The 21409-nt window shown below is 42.4% G+C and overlaps 1 protein-coding gene across 6 annotated transcripts in view; it reads right to left on the bottom strand.

The window, feature by feature from the left end:
- Positions 1-18372, bottom strand: part of MET (MET proto-oncogene, receptor tyrosine kinase) — an 87935-nt gene extending 69563 nt beyond the window's left edge. The window contains exons 1-2 of one of the 6 annotated variants that reach the window (XM_056515481.1): positions 9819-9933; positions 2360-2483 (exon numbers count right to left, since the gene is read on the bottom strand). In XM_056515481.1, coding sequence (XP_056371456.1) covers positions 2360-2482 — 123 coding nt within the window. In that variant the 5' untranslated portion in view covers position 2483; positions 9819-9933. Of the gene's footprint in view, positions 1-2359; positions 2484-9818; positions 9934-10240; positions 10328-18060; positions 18262-18294 lie in introns of those variants that run through there. The other 5 variants (XM_056515476.1, XM_056515496.1, XM_056515511.1 and 2 more) reach the window with 5 other exon arrangements.
- Between the last annotated feature and the right edge of the window lie 3037 nt (positions 18373-21409).

The raw sequence follows: 21409 nt of genomic DNA, 5'->3' as shown, positions 1-21409 counted from the left end.
GTGGTGCTTGGCATGTGCAAGCTTTATTTCAGGCCCTGTACCACAGCAGTAAGTCACTCTGGTGAGCCTTACAAGATACAGGCGTATTGCTGTACTGTAAACAAAGGGCTATCAAGTGACCTACAGCCATTAACTGATGAAATCAAACCACCTAGCACTTCTCTCTTTTTTTCACTTCTCCACACAGTTGTTTGATGTGGCTTGAAAAACCGAGGGCTGATGACTTGTGTGATATTTCACCCCCTTGAAAGATCAATGAAATGAACTGTGGTTATGAGTGTTTCAGTGCAGTACCCACACTATGCCCTGTCACACCAGATATTTTCTGTCAGCATCATGACACAGTTGCTAAGCCAAATTTAGCTTCTTCATGGAGAAAACAATTATGCATTCTAACAGCAATATGATCACATACTTTGGGAAAATCCCTCTAGTTTGACTATAGTTAGGCAATTGTTACTAATCAAGAAATGCTTGTGACCACTGAGAGAATTAAAAATAGATGACCTTGAAAATTACAAACTAAATAATAGGAATCTGTACCAATATTTTGTTTCATTAGGACTTTATGCAAAATGAAAATATGACTATAGGCCAGAGCTGTTTCAGATGTGTATAAATCTAGTGTTTTCACTAGATTGGATAAAACAATCCATCAATAATTTTTGTGGTGCTTTATTTCAGCGTCCACTGAATTCTTTCTGTGGTTTACCTCTTTAATTACACAAAATAATAGGTTTTAGAAACTAATTGTTCTTCCTCCCTGTTATCAGATAAGAACCATGATCAACAGTTAGGGATAAAAATCAGAAACACAGGCTATTAGCAAGTATTAGCTGGTAAAAATAAGTCACATTTATAGTATTGAGACATAAAGATCTTCCTTCAAATCAGTAACATTTTTCTGATATTAATTAGTGATAACAGAATCCTGGAAACAAATCTAGCCTGGGTATACATTTGAAAGAAAAAGAAAAAAGAGCAAGGATATTGCTCTAATTAGAAAATGGTCCCAGTACACAAACTGCTGACCTCCACACTGTATAGGGCAGGAAACTGTCTCCTCATCCTCTGTAACATCTTGCTGTTGTGAAACTTTTCCTGCTCTGTGCTGGGATGAAACCAAGAGCTTTCAAAGTTTGTGTAAAACACTCAGAAGTCACACATGATCCAAGAACAATCGTGTTGACATCCTGCCTGGCCAGTGCCAAGTGAAGGCCCCAGCACTGGGAGAAGTGGGAGCCTGGTCTGACTGTCTGCCTCTCTTCAACCAGCACTTCCACCCAAGAAGCTGCTGAAACTGATGCATTCCTGCAGATTCACTTCTGATGAGTCAACATGTCCTGACAAATACTAGATTACGCAGAAAATTCCAAAAATGCCCCATTTCTGACACCAGGCAGAGGTAGGTATATTGTTTACTGCAGTAAGTTTAAACCCATTTAACAGAGGCAGCTCTGCAGTGGAGAAAGAAAGGAACAGGAGGGACAAGAGTTGTGTGAGGATGAGGCTGACTGACCACCAACACAGGAAAAAAAGATGGAAGGAAGGTTCTTGACAGGTACCTTATTTGTTGCAGGATACTCTGTGCTATGGTCTTATTTCAATGTTCCCAAATAGATTTCCCACCCAATATGTCCCTCAGTCTTCAGTTTACAATCCTCCCTATTCTTCCAGTGTCTGAGAAAGAGGACCCCTAGCTGTCCCACAACCAGCACCAGTGTGCACTGCAGGGGTACTTAGAGCCATAAATGCTGTCTGACATATTCTTTCACTCCAACCATATTTTGGGATGTGAGGCCAGTATCCTCAGCTAGTCTGATCTGCCTACACTCAGCAAAACACCACTGATTTCAATCTATGTTCTGGAGACTAAAAATTCCACCTTAGACTCCTTTAGCAAGTGAGGCTGGAATGGAAAATTTAACAGTAAGAACAAAGGTGGGATTCAGTGTGATTTAAAGGATGCCAGGAATAATAGCTACTTTATTTTACCACTACAGGAAGGAAAATATGAGCAATAAATGAAAACCAATTAATCTTTTCTCTTCTGTTTGAGTCTCAGCATAGTGCTTTCCTTTGTGTAATTCTGAGATGTTTCAAGTGTCTTCCCAAACAGAAATCTGCTGATTCCCACCTATGGGAAGCTCTGGCTCAGATTTATGGGCAGCTCTTTAGGGAAGATGGTTCACCATAGTCTGTGTCTCCAGCACACTGTGAATCTTCTCAAGGTGCCTGGTATCAGAAGGAACATGCCCTATGCAGAGACATTTATAGCAGAGGGGAAACACAGGAATGGCAAGAGTAGTCTGTACTTCACAGTCCTCACATCATATAAACTCTGCTGCTTCTTACTCACTCTCATGACATTTGGTGTCTCTTCATGTGCATCTGGCCCAGGTTTTTTCTCTATTCCAACACTGTAACCTCCAGCACAGAGCTGCTCTTTTGTCACTTGCAAATACACCTCACCTGAATACATCCTGAAGAAGCAGAGAAATTTTGGTGAATTAAAAATTCAGTCTTTCCTCTCTTCAAAGGTCCAGTAGCTCTCCTTAGCACACATTCAAATGTAATTTGTTGAACTTAAAGAGTTTTGATGAATTAGAACATAGTAACTGTGCTATAGCTCAAATAATTAGTTGCAGACTACTAGTTGCCTACTACCAGTTCCAGAAAGAAAACAAGGACATCTTTTGTTTCTTTACTTGGTTTGAATGATGGAAGCTCTTCAATCTTTTGTGACCTTCCTGTGACACGTGTGTCCTTCATCTGTCTACAGATGACTTTTAAGCTTTGGCCTGTGATAGCCAGCAGTGAGCAATAGCTCTGCATGGATTATTCCTTTTGTAAGAGATATTTTCAAAGCCAGTGTCAAGATGTGCTCGTTTTTCCATCCCTCATCAGATAGAAGCCAGTAAAACTGATGGGAAAATAGATTTTGGTTAACCATTGCAAATGGTTGGTAATGATGTGTCATATCAGTGTGAGTGCTATGGTTGGTGCTTTGAGTGTTTTTGTACCATTAACAGCTTCCCATTGGCAATCTTCTTCCTACAAGTTTCATTCCCTATAATTATGACTTGGGTGATAATTTTTAAATATTGAACATCATGTCTCTCCTCAGCACTGTTTGTGACTGTACTGACAAGTCAGGCTTGGCCTTACTGTGGAATATGTCCAAGCTGGCATATATGCAAGGAAGCCAGAAATCACAGCCATGCTTGTTTGCCTTTCCCTCATTTCAGAAAATTTGGTCCCATTTATCTCTAATCACAAGCACTCCATGCATCTACACAAGCTCAGACAACATGCTGACACGAAGGCATTTTGTAGGTTGTTTGGTGCATCTCATTTTTCCTTGCTTTTTTACAGAAAAGGAAATGACAGGGTCCTCTATCCCACAGAGAGCATGTTTGTACAAGAACATATTTAGTCCTCAGACAGGTTGTTTCAGGTTAGGTAACAGCAGAGCCATGTTAATTCATGTTTCAAAAACTCTATTGTCAGCCTTTTCCCCTCTATAAAGCTGATAGTATGGTTTTATACTTTTTCCAGTGGGAGAGTAAATCTTGTTACTTTGGTCTCTGACAGAGTTGAGGTGGCAAATTTATACAGAATAACCCTAGTGACTACTCCTCCTGAGACTTCAGTTTGCTTTGCTATTTTGGACTAAAATCTGTGCCAGTGCAGGACCTGATTCCCTGTGGTTCAGAGGCTGTGCCATGGAGAAAGCATCATCATTTAAGAGGACAGGGAAAATGAGAGAGGGTGATAACAGCTCCATTCATCCAACTTTAATCAGTTGTTGCAAATCTGTCACAGCACTACCATGAGCTTCAACAGATTAAGCTTACAAGGGATGTGTCTTCATCAGACTTCTCTGATTAACCAATTGCATCTATGCACAAGGTTGATTATATGTAAAACACTTAGTGAGGGTAACCTGTTTTCTAAGTTCAGAGGTAAAAAAATTGGGTTTTAAATCTGAACTTAGTTACCTTAAGACAACAGAGAGAGAACAAGGAAAATGAGTAAGTCAGCAGCAAACATACAAATTATCCCTGAGTTGAATTCAAATGGCTAATCTGAGATAAAATTCATTTTCCCTTGTCTTCAGTGCTATTTCAGCTCTAGGTTAGGTCAGTCATCCTGACTAGGATGGCAACATAATTTTTCCTACAGCATGGTATGAACTCTAGCACAATTCAGTTTTCCAGTGTATAGAGTCAAAGAACTTATTAGGAGTGATTTGGGCCATAAATGAATTCCTAGCAGAGCTGGGAGGTTTCTGTGCTATTCCAAGAGGTGTGTGTGCATGCAGATGGCTGATGGGGAAGAACTGTTGGGCAGGGCACAGTCTAGGCAATTGCTGGAGGATCTAACATTAACTAAATCCTCTACATACACAGTGCAGTCGTGTGTGTCAGAAGAAATTGCTTTCATTAGCTGGTTCAACTGATCTGTAAGCCTTTCCTTACAATATCCAAACACATAAAAATGAATTTAAATTATCCCTGCATAAAACACACCCTTTAATATACACAGTCCATTACTGGGTCAAATATACCATTATAATTCACAGCAGCTATCAAAAGAAGCATTTTTGTTGTCTAGCACATTTATTTTTAACAGGCTTTAAACCACAAGAACACTAATCTAGTCTTTGCAGTGGAGAAAATGCTATTCTTACACTCATTTGGCATTTTTTGGAGGTGTCCTGCAGTGCAGTAGTGTATATTATTTGAAACTTGCTTCAGAACTTAACATACTAAAGCCAACTCATGTCATGGGTCTCTAGCACAACTGGATTTATTTAATCATTTTTTGTTGTCATGGGCTACAATGGCCCTTCTGGTTCTTTTGTAATGAACCTCAGCAAACACTCACTGATATATTACAAATGAGTGGAACAGATCAAGAGCTACATATTGCTCCAAAAGATTAATTTAATCTTAATAGGTGGAATACAGCATTTCTTGCAACTGAGAGAAACTTCTTATGTGAGAAGTTTAAGGGCTGAGGAATCAATTCCACAAAGAACAACTGAAGTAAAATAAACCCAGTTCTAGCATGGACTTAAGCTTGGTATCTGCAGCAAATAATTCAGCCTGAGGACTGATATATGAACATTTTGCTCAATCCAAAGGTTCAGTACAAGTAGAAAAAGTTCTATGTGTGTGTCAGCAGAGTAACATGCTATGCTTGCTGTAGTACATGTCATGAATAGTAACACAAGGCAGTGTTGGTCTTCTGGTTCAGGCTACTGCATATGGAGATATTTGGGGGGTCACTTCAGATTTTTCATGTTTGAACAGACTAATTAATCTCTTATCTTTTTTCACCACATATGCAAAGCAAAGGGCTTTATCAGCTTCTAGTGAGTTGAGATAAATGCAGATACACCCTGGTGGACTGAGGAAATCATACAACCTCAGGTAAAGACCCAAGTCTTTGTTTCTGGTGTGATCAAAACACCTTATATAGTAGGAGAAAGCAATTTGCTTGCATTTCTGAGTTGATCCTGTTGATGAACTTTTTTACATGAGTCTGAACATTTTGTGGTTGTCTGTACTGAATGGGAACAGTGCAATTTCCTTGAAATATTGTTCTTCCTTTTATAAAGGAGGCAAACCTGGCTGCAAACAGTTTTAGCTCAATTCCCTCAACTAGTCTCAGCACTCAGATTTGCTACTTTATGTTTTATGATTATAACATCCATCTACCTGAATTCTCGTATTGAAATGCAGAGCATATTTTGGAAGCCTTTACTGTCTTGTTAAGCTAACAGCCTTCCATACTGTGATAATTAAAGGAATGACATGGGTCATAAAAATGAAAAAGATTAAAAGGTAGATAGTCATGAGCAACCAAGACAGCATACAGATTTGATCTAAATGTTCTAACAGCAATTATGAATGATCTTGATGCAGGACATTTCCTGCAGTTTAATTGTCATTTGCTGCTAATGGTTCTTAGGAGTCCCTGAGATAATAAGTCTTCACAGCCAAACATTTATCTCTTAAAAAAAAAAAAGTTCTGTATGTCAACAGATAGAGATGGTAAAGTATATTATAAGATACATGGCAACTCTACCAAAATAGAGATGATAAGGTATATTTTATTAGAACGGTACCAACCGATCTACAAGCTCACCAAATTACCAAGTTTCCTTTTAATGTCATAGTAAATATAATAATATCAGCAACTAAAACCAAAGAAGTCCCTGAATTCTTCCAAGGTGTGGTACAAATACCTAGGATACTAAGCAAGAGAAATTGTACTGGCTCCATTCTTTCCTCTGAAAGAGCTGGCAGGACAGTGTCAGGCAGCAGCTTTCTGCTTGGTGGGCACACATAAAGATGCCACTGTGTCCCATGACTTCACCCTTCTTAGCTAATGTGTCTCCAAGAGCCACAAGGCAAATTAGCAACAGAACTTAGGGCCAAGGATTTCCAAAAGGTTGCTGATGCCTTGCTTGATACACAGCTCGTCGAGCTGAGATGTCACGGTCAAACCGCGCAACTGTGCAGGGTCCCAGCAAGAAGAGCACATCTGTACGAGTGAGCTGGGCTCACAGATTTGGAGAACTGGCCCAAAGGCTGCAATGAGACCCCCAGCTCTCCTTTATTCAGCATGTTGGGGTGGCTTATCTAGGGAAAGGAAAAAAAAAAACAAGAAAAAGCTTTGCTTGTGGGCCCGTGTCAGCACTGTATAGAGGACTTTAAATTGCATCCAAGTCATCTCTTTGCATCTAGGAACTTTTGTGGGGCTGCTGAACTGGTCTGACCTGCCACAGTCCATTGGCTGCTTCTGTGTTGGGCTGATCCTGTACTTAGTCTGCATGTCTATTTAGTGCTGGAGAGCAGACTGCACTCCTTCCATGCTCAAGCTGACTCCACAATGTATAACCCTGATTGTGTAATGCTGTGTTTGAGATAATCAGCCCTGCCAAACACAAACCACCTCTATGCAAAGCTTTGGTGGTCTTTGCCCCAAGTGAAAATGTGGTGCAAACACTCCAAACAAACAGCCACAAACAAAACTGAATTGGATGTGTTTGTAAATTTGCCAGTGAAAGCAATGGGTCTTTATTTATGCCTCAGCTTCATACATTATCTGATACCAAAGTTAATAACCTGATGGTCTATTTAGCTTCATAGCAGCTTTTTGATAATCAAACAGGAACAATGTCAAGGATAGTGTTCATTTCCCATCTGTGTTTGGTTAGGAGGTTATGACCTTTTCTTTTTAATGCTGACCTCGCTTTTGTCACTGTAAGTTTATGTTATTGCAGTGCACTTTAACTGATGCCCTGCTTCCACTCAGTTTAGAAACAGAGTTAATGACGACTCATTGGCATGACTGCTGCCTTGCTGTGAACCTGTGATTCATGATTGCCTTCCAAGGACTTTACAGTATTGGCGTTCATAAATCCCCAAATGGCCTGGGACCAGCCTATCTGACATCCTGGCTCTCACCAGAGGCAACAGTGTCACAGCTGCAATCAGCAGAGTGCCTGATCTGTAGCAGCCTCAGCTCCCTTTTTTTTTTTTGGCAGATGTCCCTCAGCAAGGGTCCGTCAGCCGCAGTTTTTATTTTGAAATATTGTGTTGACCTTCAGAAGATGCTGAAAAGCTCAGTAGTTTGAAGAAGGGGTTCAGGGATGGCTGAGTTTTTTCATGCTAATGGCATCTTTTTGTGTGTGTTTGTTTCTGAAAGGATTTTTCAGCTGGTTCATTTACTTTCTTTCAGCCTGTCCTCTACCCTCATTTGGAGAGACCTGGGAAGCTTAAATGTGCAACTGTTGATCTTCAGAGGTTCTCATTGATACTGGGCCCAGAATGAGGTTTTGGACTTCTTCAGACCCTGGAATGCTTCCTTTGGAAATCTGGAGCCAGATTCAAGGAGTCTGTGAGATAAGCAAAGAGGCTGTTTCCAACCTTCAGAGGGTATTTACCTTTCTCAGAGGGGTGAAATGAGGATAACGAACCCATTCTTACAAAACACCTCCAGAACACAAAAGCTTAGTGCTGGTGTTTACTACAGGCATAGCACAGAAAGGCTGAGCTGTAGCCCCTGCCATATAGGGGCTGATTTAAAACCATGGTCCTCATCCCTGCATGAACAGAGGTATAAATCTGGGACTAGGGCTTGGCTCTGCTGCTCTTGGCCCCTGCCCTCTCTCTGCAGCCCCTGCCTGCACTCTCCTGCCCTTTTGCCATGAGATCCAGCAATCCACCACCCCATGGCCATTCCTCACTCTCCTCCTCTTCCTGTCCTGGTGGGAAGATGCAGTAGTGGAATGTGAGTCCTGCTAGGCAAAGCTGTCCTGATGCTTTGGAGCTGAACCAGCTGGGAAGGGGAGAGGGGATGGAGGCTGCCTGTCAGCAGCAGGACCCGTGCCTGGCTCCATCCTGTCTGGGCACTGCACAGGAGCTTAGCTGGGAGCTGTAACCCAGCCAGGACTGAGAGCCTCTTACTGCTCTGTCCTCTCTTCCAGAGCTCCAGCACAGGTGAGATCCAGGGAATATTCAGCACAAAACACAGACACTGGTTAATCTAAGCACCTGTGAGCTTGGTGACCAGTGAGTGTTAGCTTTTCAGATCCCTTGGTTGGACTTGTGCCTGAACTCACTCTAAGCCCCATTTTAGATGCCAAAGTAGCCTCTCTGGATCTTCCCCATAATATCAAGCTTGGTCTGTTTATCCAAAAGGAAAATAAAATGGCAGTGGTAAAATTCAAAATTGGCCAGTCAATGTATGTTTTTAATTTAGGACTTTATAGTGAAACAATTGCTCCTGAGCATGATGTTTTACTAAACAGTTGATACTGAATTCAATATTTTGGGCACTGAACAAAGGTCACTGTCATTTAGCAGGAACATTTTCTTTTAAATCCCAGCTCCTACCAAAAATATTCAAATTATAATGTATTACGAACTAGCACCATGTATGTTCTGTTCAGACAAAAACTACAGACTACGTGTGATTCATAATTACTCACTTAAGCATTTTCAATTTGAGCAAGGTACAGATGGATAGATCTCAACTCTCACATACCTGGGTTTCACACAGAAACCTGGTTTTGGACCTAAGATAGGTCAGGATAAGCTACATTCCTTCACTTCCATCATCTTTTCCAAGACTTGACTCCAGAGTCTCTATGCAAACATTGCTCTCATTGATTCCTGTGATAGTTGAGCTGACTAAGGACTAGAGAACAGGGTGCTTAAAAGAGGCTGAAAGACAGAAGATCTGTGGCAATGACAGAATCTCAATACTACCTCATTTAAAATGAGCAATGGACGATACAGGGTAAATACAGAGATGTAGAAAATGTATGGAATGATAGATGCAGAAGAGCAAATCTTTAAAATCTTATATATTGTTAATGAAGATAATAATTACTCTTTACAGAAAGGCTGAATTAACCAACGCTGCATTTCTAAGTAACTAGCTAATGGACACAGGCATTATCTTTCCATAAGTCTTTGAAATCCCTATAAACCATGAGTAGTTAAATATTTGACTGATGGGCTTTTACCCCTGTTAATAGCATGTGATGGTGGTCTCAGTAAATAACATAACTCCAGATTTCCCTCTTGCAGCTGGGGAAGAGGTACTTTCTAATTTTTACACCACCTCTTATTGCTCCCTGCTGCTTCCTGAAAGGCTTTTTGTACTGTGAAAACAATTCCCTGGTTGTTACCTTATTTTTGTGCCCTGAAGGGGATTTTGGGTGCACATTCTCTGCTCAGATAAGCAGGAACCTCTCCCACTGCAACCAGGGGAACTTTTAAGCCATTCCTGCTTACCTGCAGACAGAGGTTGGCCCAGCTTGTGTTTCACTTACAAAACAATTGTGGCATTATTTGCATAAAAGAAGTTCTTTCAAAGCATGTTATATGAAAACTTCTCAATCTGAAAACAAACAAAAACACAACTCAGCCATCTTCAGGAAGCAGCAAAGCTGTCTCTGAGCTCTACCCCAGCTGATTTTATCATGGCAGCTTACATCTGAAGAAGAACAAATACATACTTATTTTTGTAAAAGTGTTTTCAGAAGAAAAGAAAAAAAACTCCACAGAACTGGAAAACAGGCCTTCTTACTGAAAATGACCACAAGGTGTTTTTCCTTTCTTTAGCTCTACATGAAAATCATGTGCTTCAGTTCTGCAGTTAGAATGTTGTTAATGATTATTGTGATTTCATGTATGCTTGTGCTGACTTTACTTACCTTCATTCTGGCTCTCACCTCTCTCAACTTCTATTAGCATGTTCTGCATTCAGAACACCTGTTCTCATGTAGCCTTCCACAGTCAACCAGGGAAAAAAAACCAAACAAGTGACTGCTGTTGGTTAGGTCCTTTTGAACATAACCAAGAGAAGGAGAGAATCATCTCTTTCTCACAAATGGACTTGCCTTGCAATCCCTCCCTTTTGTAAACATAAGGTTGGTATAAAAAGGACAAAACTCAAATGGAATCTGATAGAAACTTATAGTAAGGTTCCCATGCTAGATTCAAAGGGATTTTCCCATTGTGGAAATTTATGGTGGAGAGCTGAAAAGATCTTGAAAATGTCACAGGAGAGGACATCCCAGAAAAGGAGCTATTTAATCCTCTGAGAAGGAAAAAAGGACACAGTGAAATGTTGCCACCATGTCATGTACTCTGGTAATTTGTTTTAAGGCCAGTGTTTGCAATGCCAGGAAAAACAGACATTTGGGAATTTCAGATTCTGACTACAATAGGCTTAATAAACCATAAAAACTGGGAAATGAAGAAATCAAAGTAAAGCAAAAAGACACAGTGCACATCTGGGTCCTCAGTCTGCTTTCAGCTCTTGTGTAGTTTCCACTGAAGGTGATAGAATTTACAGCCTGAGTTTAAAGGCACCTACTCCTGGCTGGGAAACACCCCTAGTCACTATTTGGAAGTGCTGCAAACACACACAGTGATAAAACTCATTATCATGCAGCACTCCATCCTTGAAGCTGTACAGGAAGGCCAAAGCAAAGTGTTCAAAGTTTTCCTTCACCAAAGTTTTCTTTTCCTTCATCAGAAGAGTTAAACAACAGTTAAGATAGTTTTCAATCATCTGCTGCAAGCTAAATTGCATCTTCAAACATGAACAACATTTTTCACCCATCTAAATGGATGGTAAATACATTTTTTAGGGTGAAATTTGGATTATTTTCTCTGATGCAGAAGTGCTTTATCACACAGGGAGTTCCACATTGGATCACTGCTTACTGGATCCCATTACTGTTTGCATTCCACCTACTCTTTAAACGATTATTAACATTGCAATTGTATTTTTTTTTTACTTCAGCTTTGGGCATTTGTAAGAATGATATTGAATACTGAGTAGTAACAAGAAATATTTTCCCTCAGGAAAAATATTGGCCTCTAATCCAAAGAGCAAAAGCAATAAACCTAAAGAGTTTTAGGTTTAGGACAGCTATATATAACATGTAAAATTAGTACCCCCTCTCTAGAAGGGTAGATGAGAAAATGAAATATAACTAAAGTAATTAATTTAACATTTTCAATGACATCAGGAGTGGGTAATTAATCAACTTTTAACATTAATTCAACTACCAACACCTTTCACTGTCTTCAGCAATGCTGCCTCACTCTCTTTTATCCTACTTTCTTTTCAGACCTAACACAATCTGATAAATTTGGATGAAAAGATACATGAAAGTATATATAATAATAATACCCATATATTCACACCCATAATAGATACTGGAATATATAATAGCAACAAATAAAAGAATATGTAATTCCCATAATAGAAATCCTAATACACTTTTGAATTTAGAACTGTCTCAAAGATTAAGAGTTACCCCAGAATATATCTAAGACAAATGAAGTTTGTGGAATTATTTTAGTTTGTCCTTTTCTAGTCATGCTTTGGGACAATCCACAGATTTGGGACTTTTCTCTGGGCCTACTTGGGATGCTGGGCTTATTTGAAAACTTGCTACCTGATCCTTACAGGATCATCCATGATGTGGGTGTGTAGGGAAGAAGAAGCAAACCCCAATGTCTTAATAATTATCTTTGATGGTCTCAAAATTCTGGTGATTTAGTTTGGGTCAACCAAACCAAAATGCACTCTTCATTATACTGCTAAAGACAAAACAATAAAAAGTCATGTATGTCTCTGGGCATTCACATGGCACAACAGACCTCTATCAAGCTTGAAATCTCACTAGCTAGATTAGTTTCAAAACAAAGTAAAAGAAAGGTGAGGTTCAGCAAACAAGCTAAAAAATAAACAAAGAAACAAAAGAAACATTTTGTTACAAAACATTAAATAAGTAAGTAACCGTAGATTATAATTTGGATTTGTTTCCACAAAAATTAGATAAAAATAGATAGTTCCTGCAGGACTTAACAACTTGTACAACTATTAATGAGAAAAAATTTATGTCAAATAAGATACATCAACCTTCTATTGAAGTCAAAGAAGAGGAAATCCATTTTTCAAATATGGTGAAGACACACACAAAAGCAGAGCTAAATCCAGTGTCCAAGAAGAGTCAGTGGCAAAACTCCCAGGGACAACCACGAGGCCACAGTCTTGCTCAAGGCTCTTATCAGAAAAGCAGCACAGCCACTAAAACAGGTAAAAAAAGCCAGTTTCCTAGGACCCACATGTGTTGCCTGGGTGTTTGTGGTGGGTGATAAAGGGGCTGGAATTCAGCTGAGGGGATGCTCTGCCAGATGTGGGCAGGGGCAGCAGCCTGCAAAGCTGGGGTGGGTGTGCACATCCACACCAGGGCCATGTGGCTCTCAGCCCTAACAAATGCTCAGTGTAATCAGCCCATTAGCCCAGGTTTCTCCCAGCCCCAGACAGTTGTTTAAAATGAGCATTATTTGAAGCAAACCAGAAACCTTAACACTGTATTTCATAAATAACTGTAACTTTACTGCCTAAATTCATGGTGGTCCAGCCTTGTTACTACTGTAGGCAAAATGCCTTTCTGAGTCCCATCACCTCTCCCCTCTGAAGGAGGTTCAGCTAGGGCAGGTAGGGTGCAAGGGCATGCCACAAGGTCACAAATTACACCCCAGATACCAAAAGGCAAGAGTATTACACATGCTAGATATTTTGGTCACCTGCCCATATCTAAACAGAGGAAAACCCTTCAGGTATTTCTTGCCATCCTCCTGCAGCAGGGCTATCACCTGGAGGCCACCTGCTGGCCTGCTCTCTCTAAAGAGAAGCAGAAAATTTTACATGACTCTTCAGTCACAACCAAAGCCACAATTCTAAACATTTTATAAAATAAATTATATATTTGGCAAGTTTCATATCGTTATGCTGAAAGAAAATCTGGCTGAAGCAAAGAAACTTCCTGTGTGGGAAGTGAACAACTTACATTGTATAACATTTTCAATAAAATTAATTACTCATTGCTTAAATCTAGCTGTCTTTATGAGTGTTCCTCCTCAATTAACTGAGTCTGCTTGTAGAAGTGTAACTGAGAGGTCCCTGTGCTTCATCATCAACTCCAGAGCCATGCTATTTTGAAAATAAAGGACCTGTATCCTGTCCAAAAAATAAACTCTGGAGGTGATTTGCCATGTTGCCATTTTGGATTACAAAAAAATACTCAACCAACACACAGGGGAAGGTTTAATTCCAGCAAACACACACATAAACAGGAAGCCTCTCTCCAGTCAGAAGGTATTTTTCCTTCATACAATGGGGTTCAAAGATGTGTCATCATATAGTTTAAAACAATTACTAAGGAACCTTACCATTTCCAATAGTTTAGGAATAGAGTTGGCTTCCACAGTTGAAAGCCTGTCTGAACTTGCATGGGAAGCACACAAACACTAACAAATATATGCTGGCTTAGGCCAGTGCAGAAATCTTAATCAATAAGCATGTCAAGCTGGGGGACAGGGAGGGGAGGGAATCAATTTTCAGAAGGCAAATGGTAACAACTGTAGATTTAATCAAATTGCAGATGCAATCCCTTACTATTCTCAATATTTTTGAAAGAAAGTAGCTCCATGGCAAAGAATGAATTTCAATAAATGTCACATATTTAGGTTTATTGCTGAACTTTTAAATATATCAAGCTAGGTCACTGATCCTTCACAGAAATGATAACCATACATGTCAAAAAGATTCTGGTACTGTTTAGCTCGATAAACATCAAAATGAAGGAACTGCAGTAAAGGAAAGCAACTTACATAAAAAATTGTTATTTCTGTGTGACTACAGGAAAATAAGATATGCCAGTGTGACCCTTCAGTGTGAGGCTAAAGCTGCAACGTACACAACAAAGTGGATAGCTATCAAATACCATGGTGATGGCCATGGTGTGAACACTTGAGCAAAATGAAAATCTTCTGAAAGCATTTGCCAATTTTCCTTCCACATGCATTTGCAACCAAATTTATCATTAATTCAAACAAGAACCTTTTGATGTTTTCCATACAAAAGGACAACTACATGTTCATTTTTTTGGGACAAGCAGAAGTAACTATCAGAGCTGTAGGATGCATAAAAAACCCATTTTGTTTAAGAATTTTGTGCTTATTAAACTCCTGAGCATTGCAGAAACTCTTCTGTTATTGACAACTGCTTGAAAAATTAAATGTTCTGGAGCACTTGCTTCCCTGGAGACTGGTGTGCTGGGCGGAGAGGCAGAGGAGAGGTTTCAGACCGTTCACTACTTCTGTTGCACCACATGCACCCTTCTGCCTGGCTCATGTACACAGCCTCTCCTTAACATACAAGCACTACAAAATTCTTAAAATTTGAGGCTATAAGCCCCTCAAATTATTTATCTCCACTTCTATTTTCCACTCTCATGTTCGGTATACTCCATTGCAACTAATTCAATGAAAGTCCATCTGAGCCAAGGGGACTCAGTCACCATCCAGCCACATCAAGTGACTGAAAAAGATCACAGCGTGACTAAAAAGACCCAGAACAGATCAAAAACCATAGCAATCTACTTGGGAACAATGTTTACTTCAAAGGAGTTACATCCTGAACTAACGTGGTCTGATAACTTTACCTCTCTTTTCTTTTTCTAATGTTTAAAATTGGAGGGAAAAAATACTTTATCTTCTTCTACAACATCATAGTTTTCCTCAAGGCAAATAGCTTGGCAATTTGCTAGATTTGTTAATGCTAGAGGAAACAAGTTAGCACACATACCATGTGTTTGAATGCCTTTGGAAATTAGATTGAAACACTGATTTGATTTCCTAAAAGGTATCTTAAACAAGGCAAGGTTAGAGATTTGGAGAGTAATGAGAATTTGTGTGACTTCAAACAGCTCTACATAAAACAGACCTGATATTCTGGGGGGAAAAAGGTCACCTAATTATTCGTTTCCTGAAGGCCCTGTCTATAGTACATTTCCCCTGGGTAAGGAAACTGATTTAAAAATGGCTTCTGCTAACATGTTTGCTGCAGTCGCTATGTATGAGACAGAGATTTTTAAAGCCACTGCCAAGAAAAACACAACATTTTTGTCAGAGAACAAGAGAAACCTCTCCACCTTGGCTTTAGCAAAAAGATGCTATCCTCAGAGTCCTGCATGGAGCTGTGGCCCTGCCTCCTTGGTGAAGGCATGCTGCTTGGGGCAAGGTGGCATGACCACCAGTGGTGTGTTGCACAGGTTTAATTACCAAATACAACCTTTGCAGAGGAAGCAAAATCACCAACAGTGGCCACAGCAGACAAGATGCACAGGCTGATGGCTCATCTGAGGGCAACAGCCTAACAAAACATGAAGTTTGCCACCAGCTCAAAGAAGTGACAGCAAGGTAGCAACAGTGGAGTAGAATGCCTGGACATAAAGGCTTCACAGGAACCCACCACAAAGATGATGTTGACACCCAAAATCTTAGGAAGGTGTGTTTGAAGTTTCACACACTGCACACATTCCTTCTGCTTTGCACCAAATTCTTGTAACCCCCTACTGCATTTTGTGTTTCTGCAGTTTCAGAGAATGCTGTTCAGCTGCCCCATCCCCTTCTTGTTCAAGAAATGATGTGTAGTGCTGAGAGAGCCCAAGCAGGATTTCCCTTACACTAGCTGTTTCACAAACACAGATGGAGATGCAGGACCTCTCCTTGCTTTCTGCCTGGAGCAAATAAAGTCTAGACACATGCCCAGCAGAAAGCAGTCGTGGCACAAAGCAGATCACCCAGTGCTCTGTGCCTCCCACTGCTGCAGCTCCGGCTCTCTGGCCACCCCAGCACAGCGTGCTGCCGGCATCAGGTTCCCTTTGTGGCTGCAAAGACAGGACTGCTGCTCTTGCACTGCACCAGCTGGGCCAGTTAGTCTCTGGAGTTCTGGAAGCCAGATTTGGGAGGCAGCAGGCTTCGAATTTCTCATCTGAGTTGAAAAATACAGAGCAGGCATTTGCAGATCTTAGAAGAGTAAGAGTAGGTGGGTTGCCCCCTTGGATTGCATTGGATAAGCAAGAAGAGGTTACAGGTCATCAGTTAAGGTACCAGAAGACCATAAATGCAGGACAATCATGATGGGAAAGGCAGTCCTGGGAAGACAACACATGCTACTTAGTTTTGCATTCATGAGCTTTTCACTGAACCTCTGCTGAATTTTGGCTTTCTGGCTGCCTTGCCCTGACCCAGTGAGCTCCCATCCATCTATGACTACACTGTCATCTACATTTGAGCAAATAACACATCTATGAATCCCTCTCCAGCCACAACATGGGCGCTTTAGCTTACCAATAAAGAACTGCTATGCAGTGGTTAACCTCTGAAGAGAAGAAAAAAAAAAAAAAAGAAAAAAGGGAAGGAAAGGGAGAAAAAAAGAGAAAATCCTTATAGAATAATAAAGACAATTAATTCCCTCCCCATCAAAAAGGCACAGAAGTTGACTCTCTCTTCTGTAAATAGTGATATGAATGTTTTACAAAATATCCCAGTTTCCAAATGATTCAGTTTGTATTTGAAGACAGAAAAAGTATCATACAGTGCTGAAGAAGGATTAGAGCACAAAGAACAAGCAATACAGTCATTCTCCAAGTTACTTTGTTTTCAACATGCAGCTCCTGCCAAAGGCTAGCTTTTTGCTCTTGCAGTGTATGATCTGTAAACATTTAACCAGCTCTCTGAGAAACATGTGAGACACTTTATCTTGCCTGATTATGAATCCAAACCTCTCAGATCTAAAATAAAAAGACGACAAAAAAGAGACACTATCCTCTTTTTGCAGCTGGACAATGAAAAAAGCACCTGTAGGATGAAAGCAAATGAACTACCACACAGGGCATAGGTTCTTCAGGAAAAGCATGCACTGCAGCTTGAATAAACCTCCTACAGGTTACAAACGCACAGTTTGTTAAACAACACTGGTATTTGATTATTAATCCCTACTGATGTATGTGCAGAACTTCCACTTTCTAAGGAGTGCATTCAGTACTTATAAAGCCTAAGACCACATAATTTAATGCTGACATGGAAACAGTGGTGGAATGCCATTATATGAGCCCTTTGCGATTTGTTTACCGTTCGAAACAAATTCTGCTTTTAAAAATGGAAAAAAAAAAAAACCCACCCAAACCAAAAACCCAACGCAACAACAAAAAAAAGCCACACAGCAAGGAAAACTGTGAACGCCGCGCAGCCATAAAGTACAGATCCCCAACTTGGGGAATCCCGCAGGCTCACCCTGCGCCTCACGGAAGGCGGTCGGACCGGCCACTACAACCGCGGAGCCAGCGAGTTGGAAGTTCCAGGCTGCACTGCCGGACACTGCCGCGCCCGCAGAGCGGCAAGGGGCGGAGGGGCAGCGGCTCCGGCTGCGGCCAAGGGGCGGCTGCGACAGCATCCCGGGAAGCGCTGCCCGGGAAGCGCTGCCCGCCCGCCCGCGGCACCGGGCGGCAGCGCCCTGCGGAGCCCGGCGGGGCAGCAGCGAGCCCGCAGCCCCGCACCGCTATCACCTGCCCCGCGGCCCCGGCCCGCTCCCGCCAAGTGCCCGTCCCCGCCCGCTCCCGGCTCATCCCGCTCCCCGCGTCCCCCCGCGGGTGCCGGTCCTTACCGGAGCGGAGCGGAGCGGGCTGCGCGCCGCCGCCACGGCCGGAGGGGCGAGCGCTGCACCCGGCGGGCTGGGCTGGGCTGGGCTGGCCCCGCGGTCCGGCCCGGCAGCCGGCCCAGCCCGGGCGGGGCGGAGCGGGGCACAGCCCTGCGCACCTCCGCGGCCGCGCCGCTCTCCTCCGCCCCGCGGGCTCCCCCGGCCCCGGCCCCGGCCCCGGCTCCGCGCTGCTGTCCCTACCTGGAGGCGGCGGGCTGCGCGCCCCGCGGGCAGGGGCGTCCGTCCCTCCCTCCGTCCGTCCGTCCCTCCCGCACGGCACCTGGGCTGCGGGGCGGCTCTCCGCGCCCTTCCCTCCGGCGCCTCCGCCGCGCTGGTGGCGGCTCCCAGCGGTAAATCAGCCGGTCCCCGCGCTCCCTCCGCCCCTCCGGCGCGGTCCTGACCTGCCTGTGACTCACCACATCGCAGGAGCCCGGGTGCGCGGTGAGGGGAAGGAGGGAGGGGGGGGCTCCTTCTGCCGCTCCCCCTCCCCTCCTTTCTTCCCCTCGTCCCTCCCGGCCAGGCGCCCCCAGCCCGGGGGCAGGAGGGATAGCTGGCACTCCCCAGATGGGGAAAGCCAGGAGAGGACCCTTGCTGAACCTTATCCTGCACCTCGCCGTATTTAGGCGCAGTGGGTACCGGCGGTGTCAGGCACAGCCTCCCTCCTCATCCCAGCCGCTGAGCACCCACCATCGGGTGTCAGTGCCTGACTGGTGCTAAAACCTAACCCTAAGAGGTCGTAGTGAACAAATTTAGCCCATATTGTATTCTCATGGTGTCAGTGCTGACTGTGCTTTAAATGTCTATCCGCGTGTAATTCAAGTAAATTACCTCAATTTATATAGACTGTCAAGTATCTGTCTCCCCCCTTTGTGCTTCCTACAGGGTACTAAACTGCACAGGTTGGGGTTTCTCCCTCACAAGGTTTGCAGAGCAGATGATGACTTCATCTTTCAGAGGTGCTGAGAAACTGAGTCATTCAGCAATACTGCCTGTGCAATGTACACTTGTGGAGCTGCCGAGAGATTGCAAGTCTCAACACTGGGGCATGCAACAAAGGATCCATCTTTTTTTTCTGGTAACAAGTTTCAGCAGCTACTGATTTAAACCAGATTTTAAGTGAAAGACTCCATATTCCAATAGAAGTTACTGGAGACATCTATTTTCCCTTTGCTTGCTTCCTTTTTTGGCCCCAACTCTGCTCCCCTTAATCATACCATTTAAACCGATGAATGTTTTTCATGAGTGAAGTACAAGGAACTGTAAGAAACACTGCCCAGTTTCATGATTAAGCATGAGAAAAATGTCAGACCTTACATCAAAACTCTCTGTAAGGAAAATTAAATATTGCATGTATTTGTTTTAGGCCCTGGATGTCACCATGATGTGTACAAAGACAAAGCTGTACATCAGAATAAAATGTTTTTAAAAAGCAGTTAGCCAGCCTTCCGCTAGTCTTCAGCACCTTCTCAATTTACCTGTCTCCCCTTTCCTATGGACTTGCCAGCACTAGTGATAAAGACATCCAACCTAGCTATAAGCTGATTCTGTGCAAAACCAGATGTGTGACTGAGGGCAGCCTGCCCCCCAGCTTCCCCTTGAGAGGAAGCTGTAACTGCAGTGAGGTCTCTCCTCAGTCTCCTCCTCTCCAGGATGAACAGACAGCCACTCTTCATACAGCTTCCCCTCAAGGCCCTTCACCATCTTTGTAGCCCTTCTTTGGATGCTCTAGTAGCTTTATATTTTCCTTACATTGTGGCACCCAAAATTGCCCCCAGCACTGGAGATGAGGCTGCCCCAGTGCAGAGCAGGACAATCCTCTCCCTTGCCTGGCTGGTGATGCTGTACCTGATGCACCCCAGGATAGGGTTGGTCTTTTTGGCTGCCAGGGCACATTGGTTTCTCAAATTCAGTTTGCCATCCACCAGGACCCCCACCTCCCTTTCCACAGTGCTGGTGTCCAACCTCTTGTTCCTGTCTGTCTGTACATCCAGTGTTGTCCCATCCGAGGTGCAGAATTCAGCACTTTTCTCTGTTAAACTTCATGACTGATGGGGTCTCCTTTCTTTGAAGTCTCTGGAAATCTGTCCACTTACTTAAATAACCTTTATTTCAATTAATAATCAGCAATAGTTAGAAAAGGAAGTGTCAGCCCCTCCAGGGAAAAGCATGGCTACAAATAGATTGTACTGCATGCTGGACTTCAGTAAGTGATCAGTCAGTCATTGTGCACCCATACAGACACACCAGATTTGGAAGAATCTGCCTTAAGGGTTTTGAAAGAATGTGATAAAGATTTAAATCTGGAGTTCACCCTAAGGACAGCCCCTCATGTTGTCTGTTCTTGGTCCTCTCCTGAGTTCGCTGTGCACCTGCCTGGGCTGAACAGACAGCGCCCAGGCTGTTATCAGTGGGACAGCCTGTGCTATTCTAAAGCTAACAAATGAATTGTCACTAACATAAAAAGGAGAAACAGATGTTTCCTTTCCATTTTGACCATGCTGATGCCATGTTATTTTAGGTTAGTTTTATGAGACAGTGACACTGCACTGAGGCTTTGATAATCGTAATCTGATACTCTTTTCATCATGCTTGCAATGACATGTGTGCACCATGAACAGCTTCTCAGAGGCTTGAAGCACCTTTAAGGTGCAGCTATGGGTGAAAAAGAAACTGTGACCTTCTTATTCACCATCCTGGTTTCTTTATAGGTTTTTCTAACTTCTCTTTCCTGTCCAAAAGGAGCTGGTCCTCTTCAGTCCGGCATAAGATTGTGTGACACATTTTAGAAAGCTGACGGCACTGGAAAAAACAATTGAAAAGTGTGAAGGAGAGTCCATGAGGGTTCTGTTCAGTAAAAGAGCTGGAACGCACTGGGGAGTGTTTTGGCACATGCTTTCCAGCCCTGACGTGTTTTGAGATAGGAAGATGATGAGCAAACCCTATCATATTTCCAAGAATACAAACACAGAGTTAGAAAAATGAATTGCAAGGCTATGTTGAAGTTAAACTTTCAAGTGTAAACATGAAGAATGAAAACAAAGGATGATTTATTTTTCTGTGCATTGGCAGTAGTGCATCTCAACACACTAAAATGTCCACTTCAGTTTTATTGGTTTCATTGTGACTTCTGTTCAGAATCTAAGAAGTTATTTACAGGTAGCAAAATGAAGTCCATAGACTTATGTATCCAATTTATACTTAATTTCAATAAGAAAAAAATATATTTAAATACCTCTACAAATCTGGATCTAACCACATTTTTTAAGATGCAGAATCAAACATTAATCTACCATGCATTGCTGCAGAACCATGCTCT

This window comes from Oenanthe melanoleuca, chromosome 1A, assembly GCF_029582105.1.
Source record: "Oenanthe melanoleuca isolate GR-GAL-2019-014 chromosome 1A, OMel1.0, whole genome shotgun sequence".
Classification (NCBI taxonomy): domain Eukaryota; kingdom Metazoa; phylum Chordata; class Aves; order Passeriformes; family Muscicapidae; genus Oenanthe; species Oenanthe melanoleuca.
The sequence above is the reverse complement of the archived record's forward strand: the minus strand, read 5'-3'. Positions and strand labels throughout refer to the sequence as shown.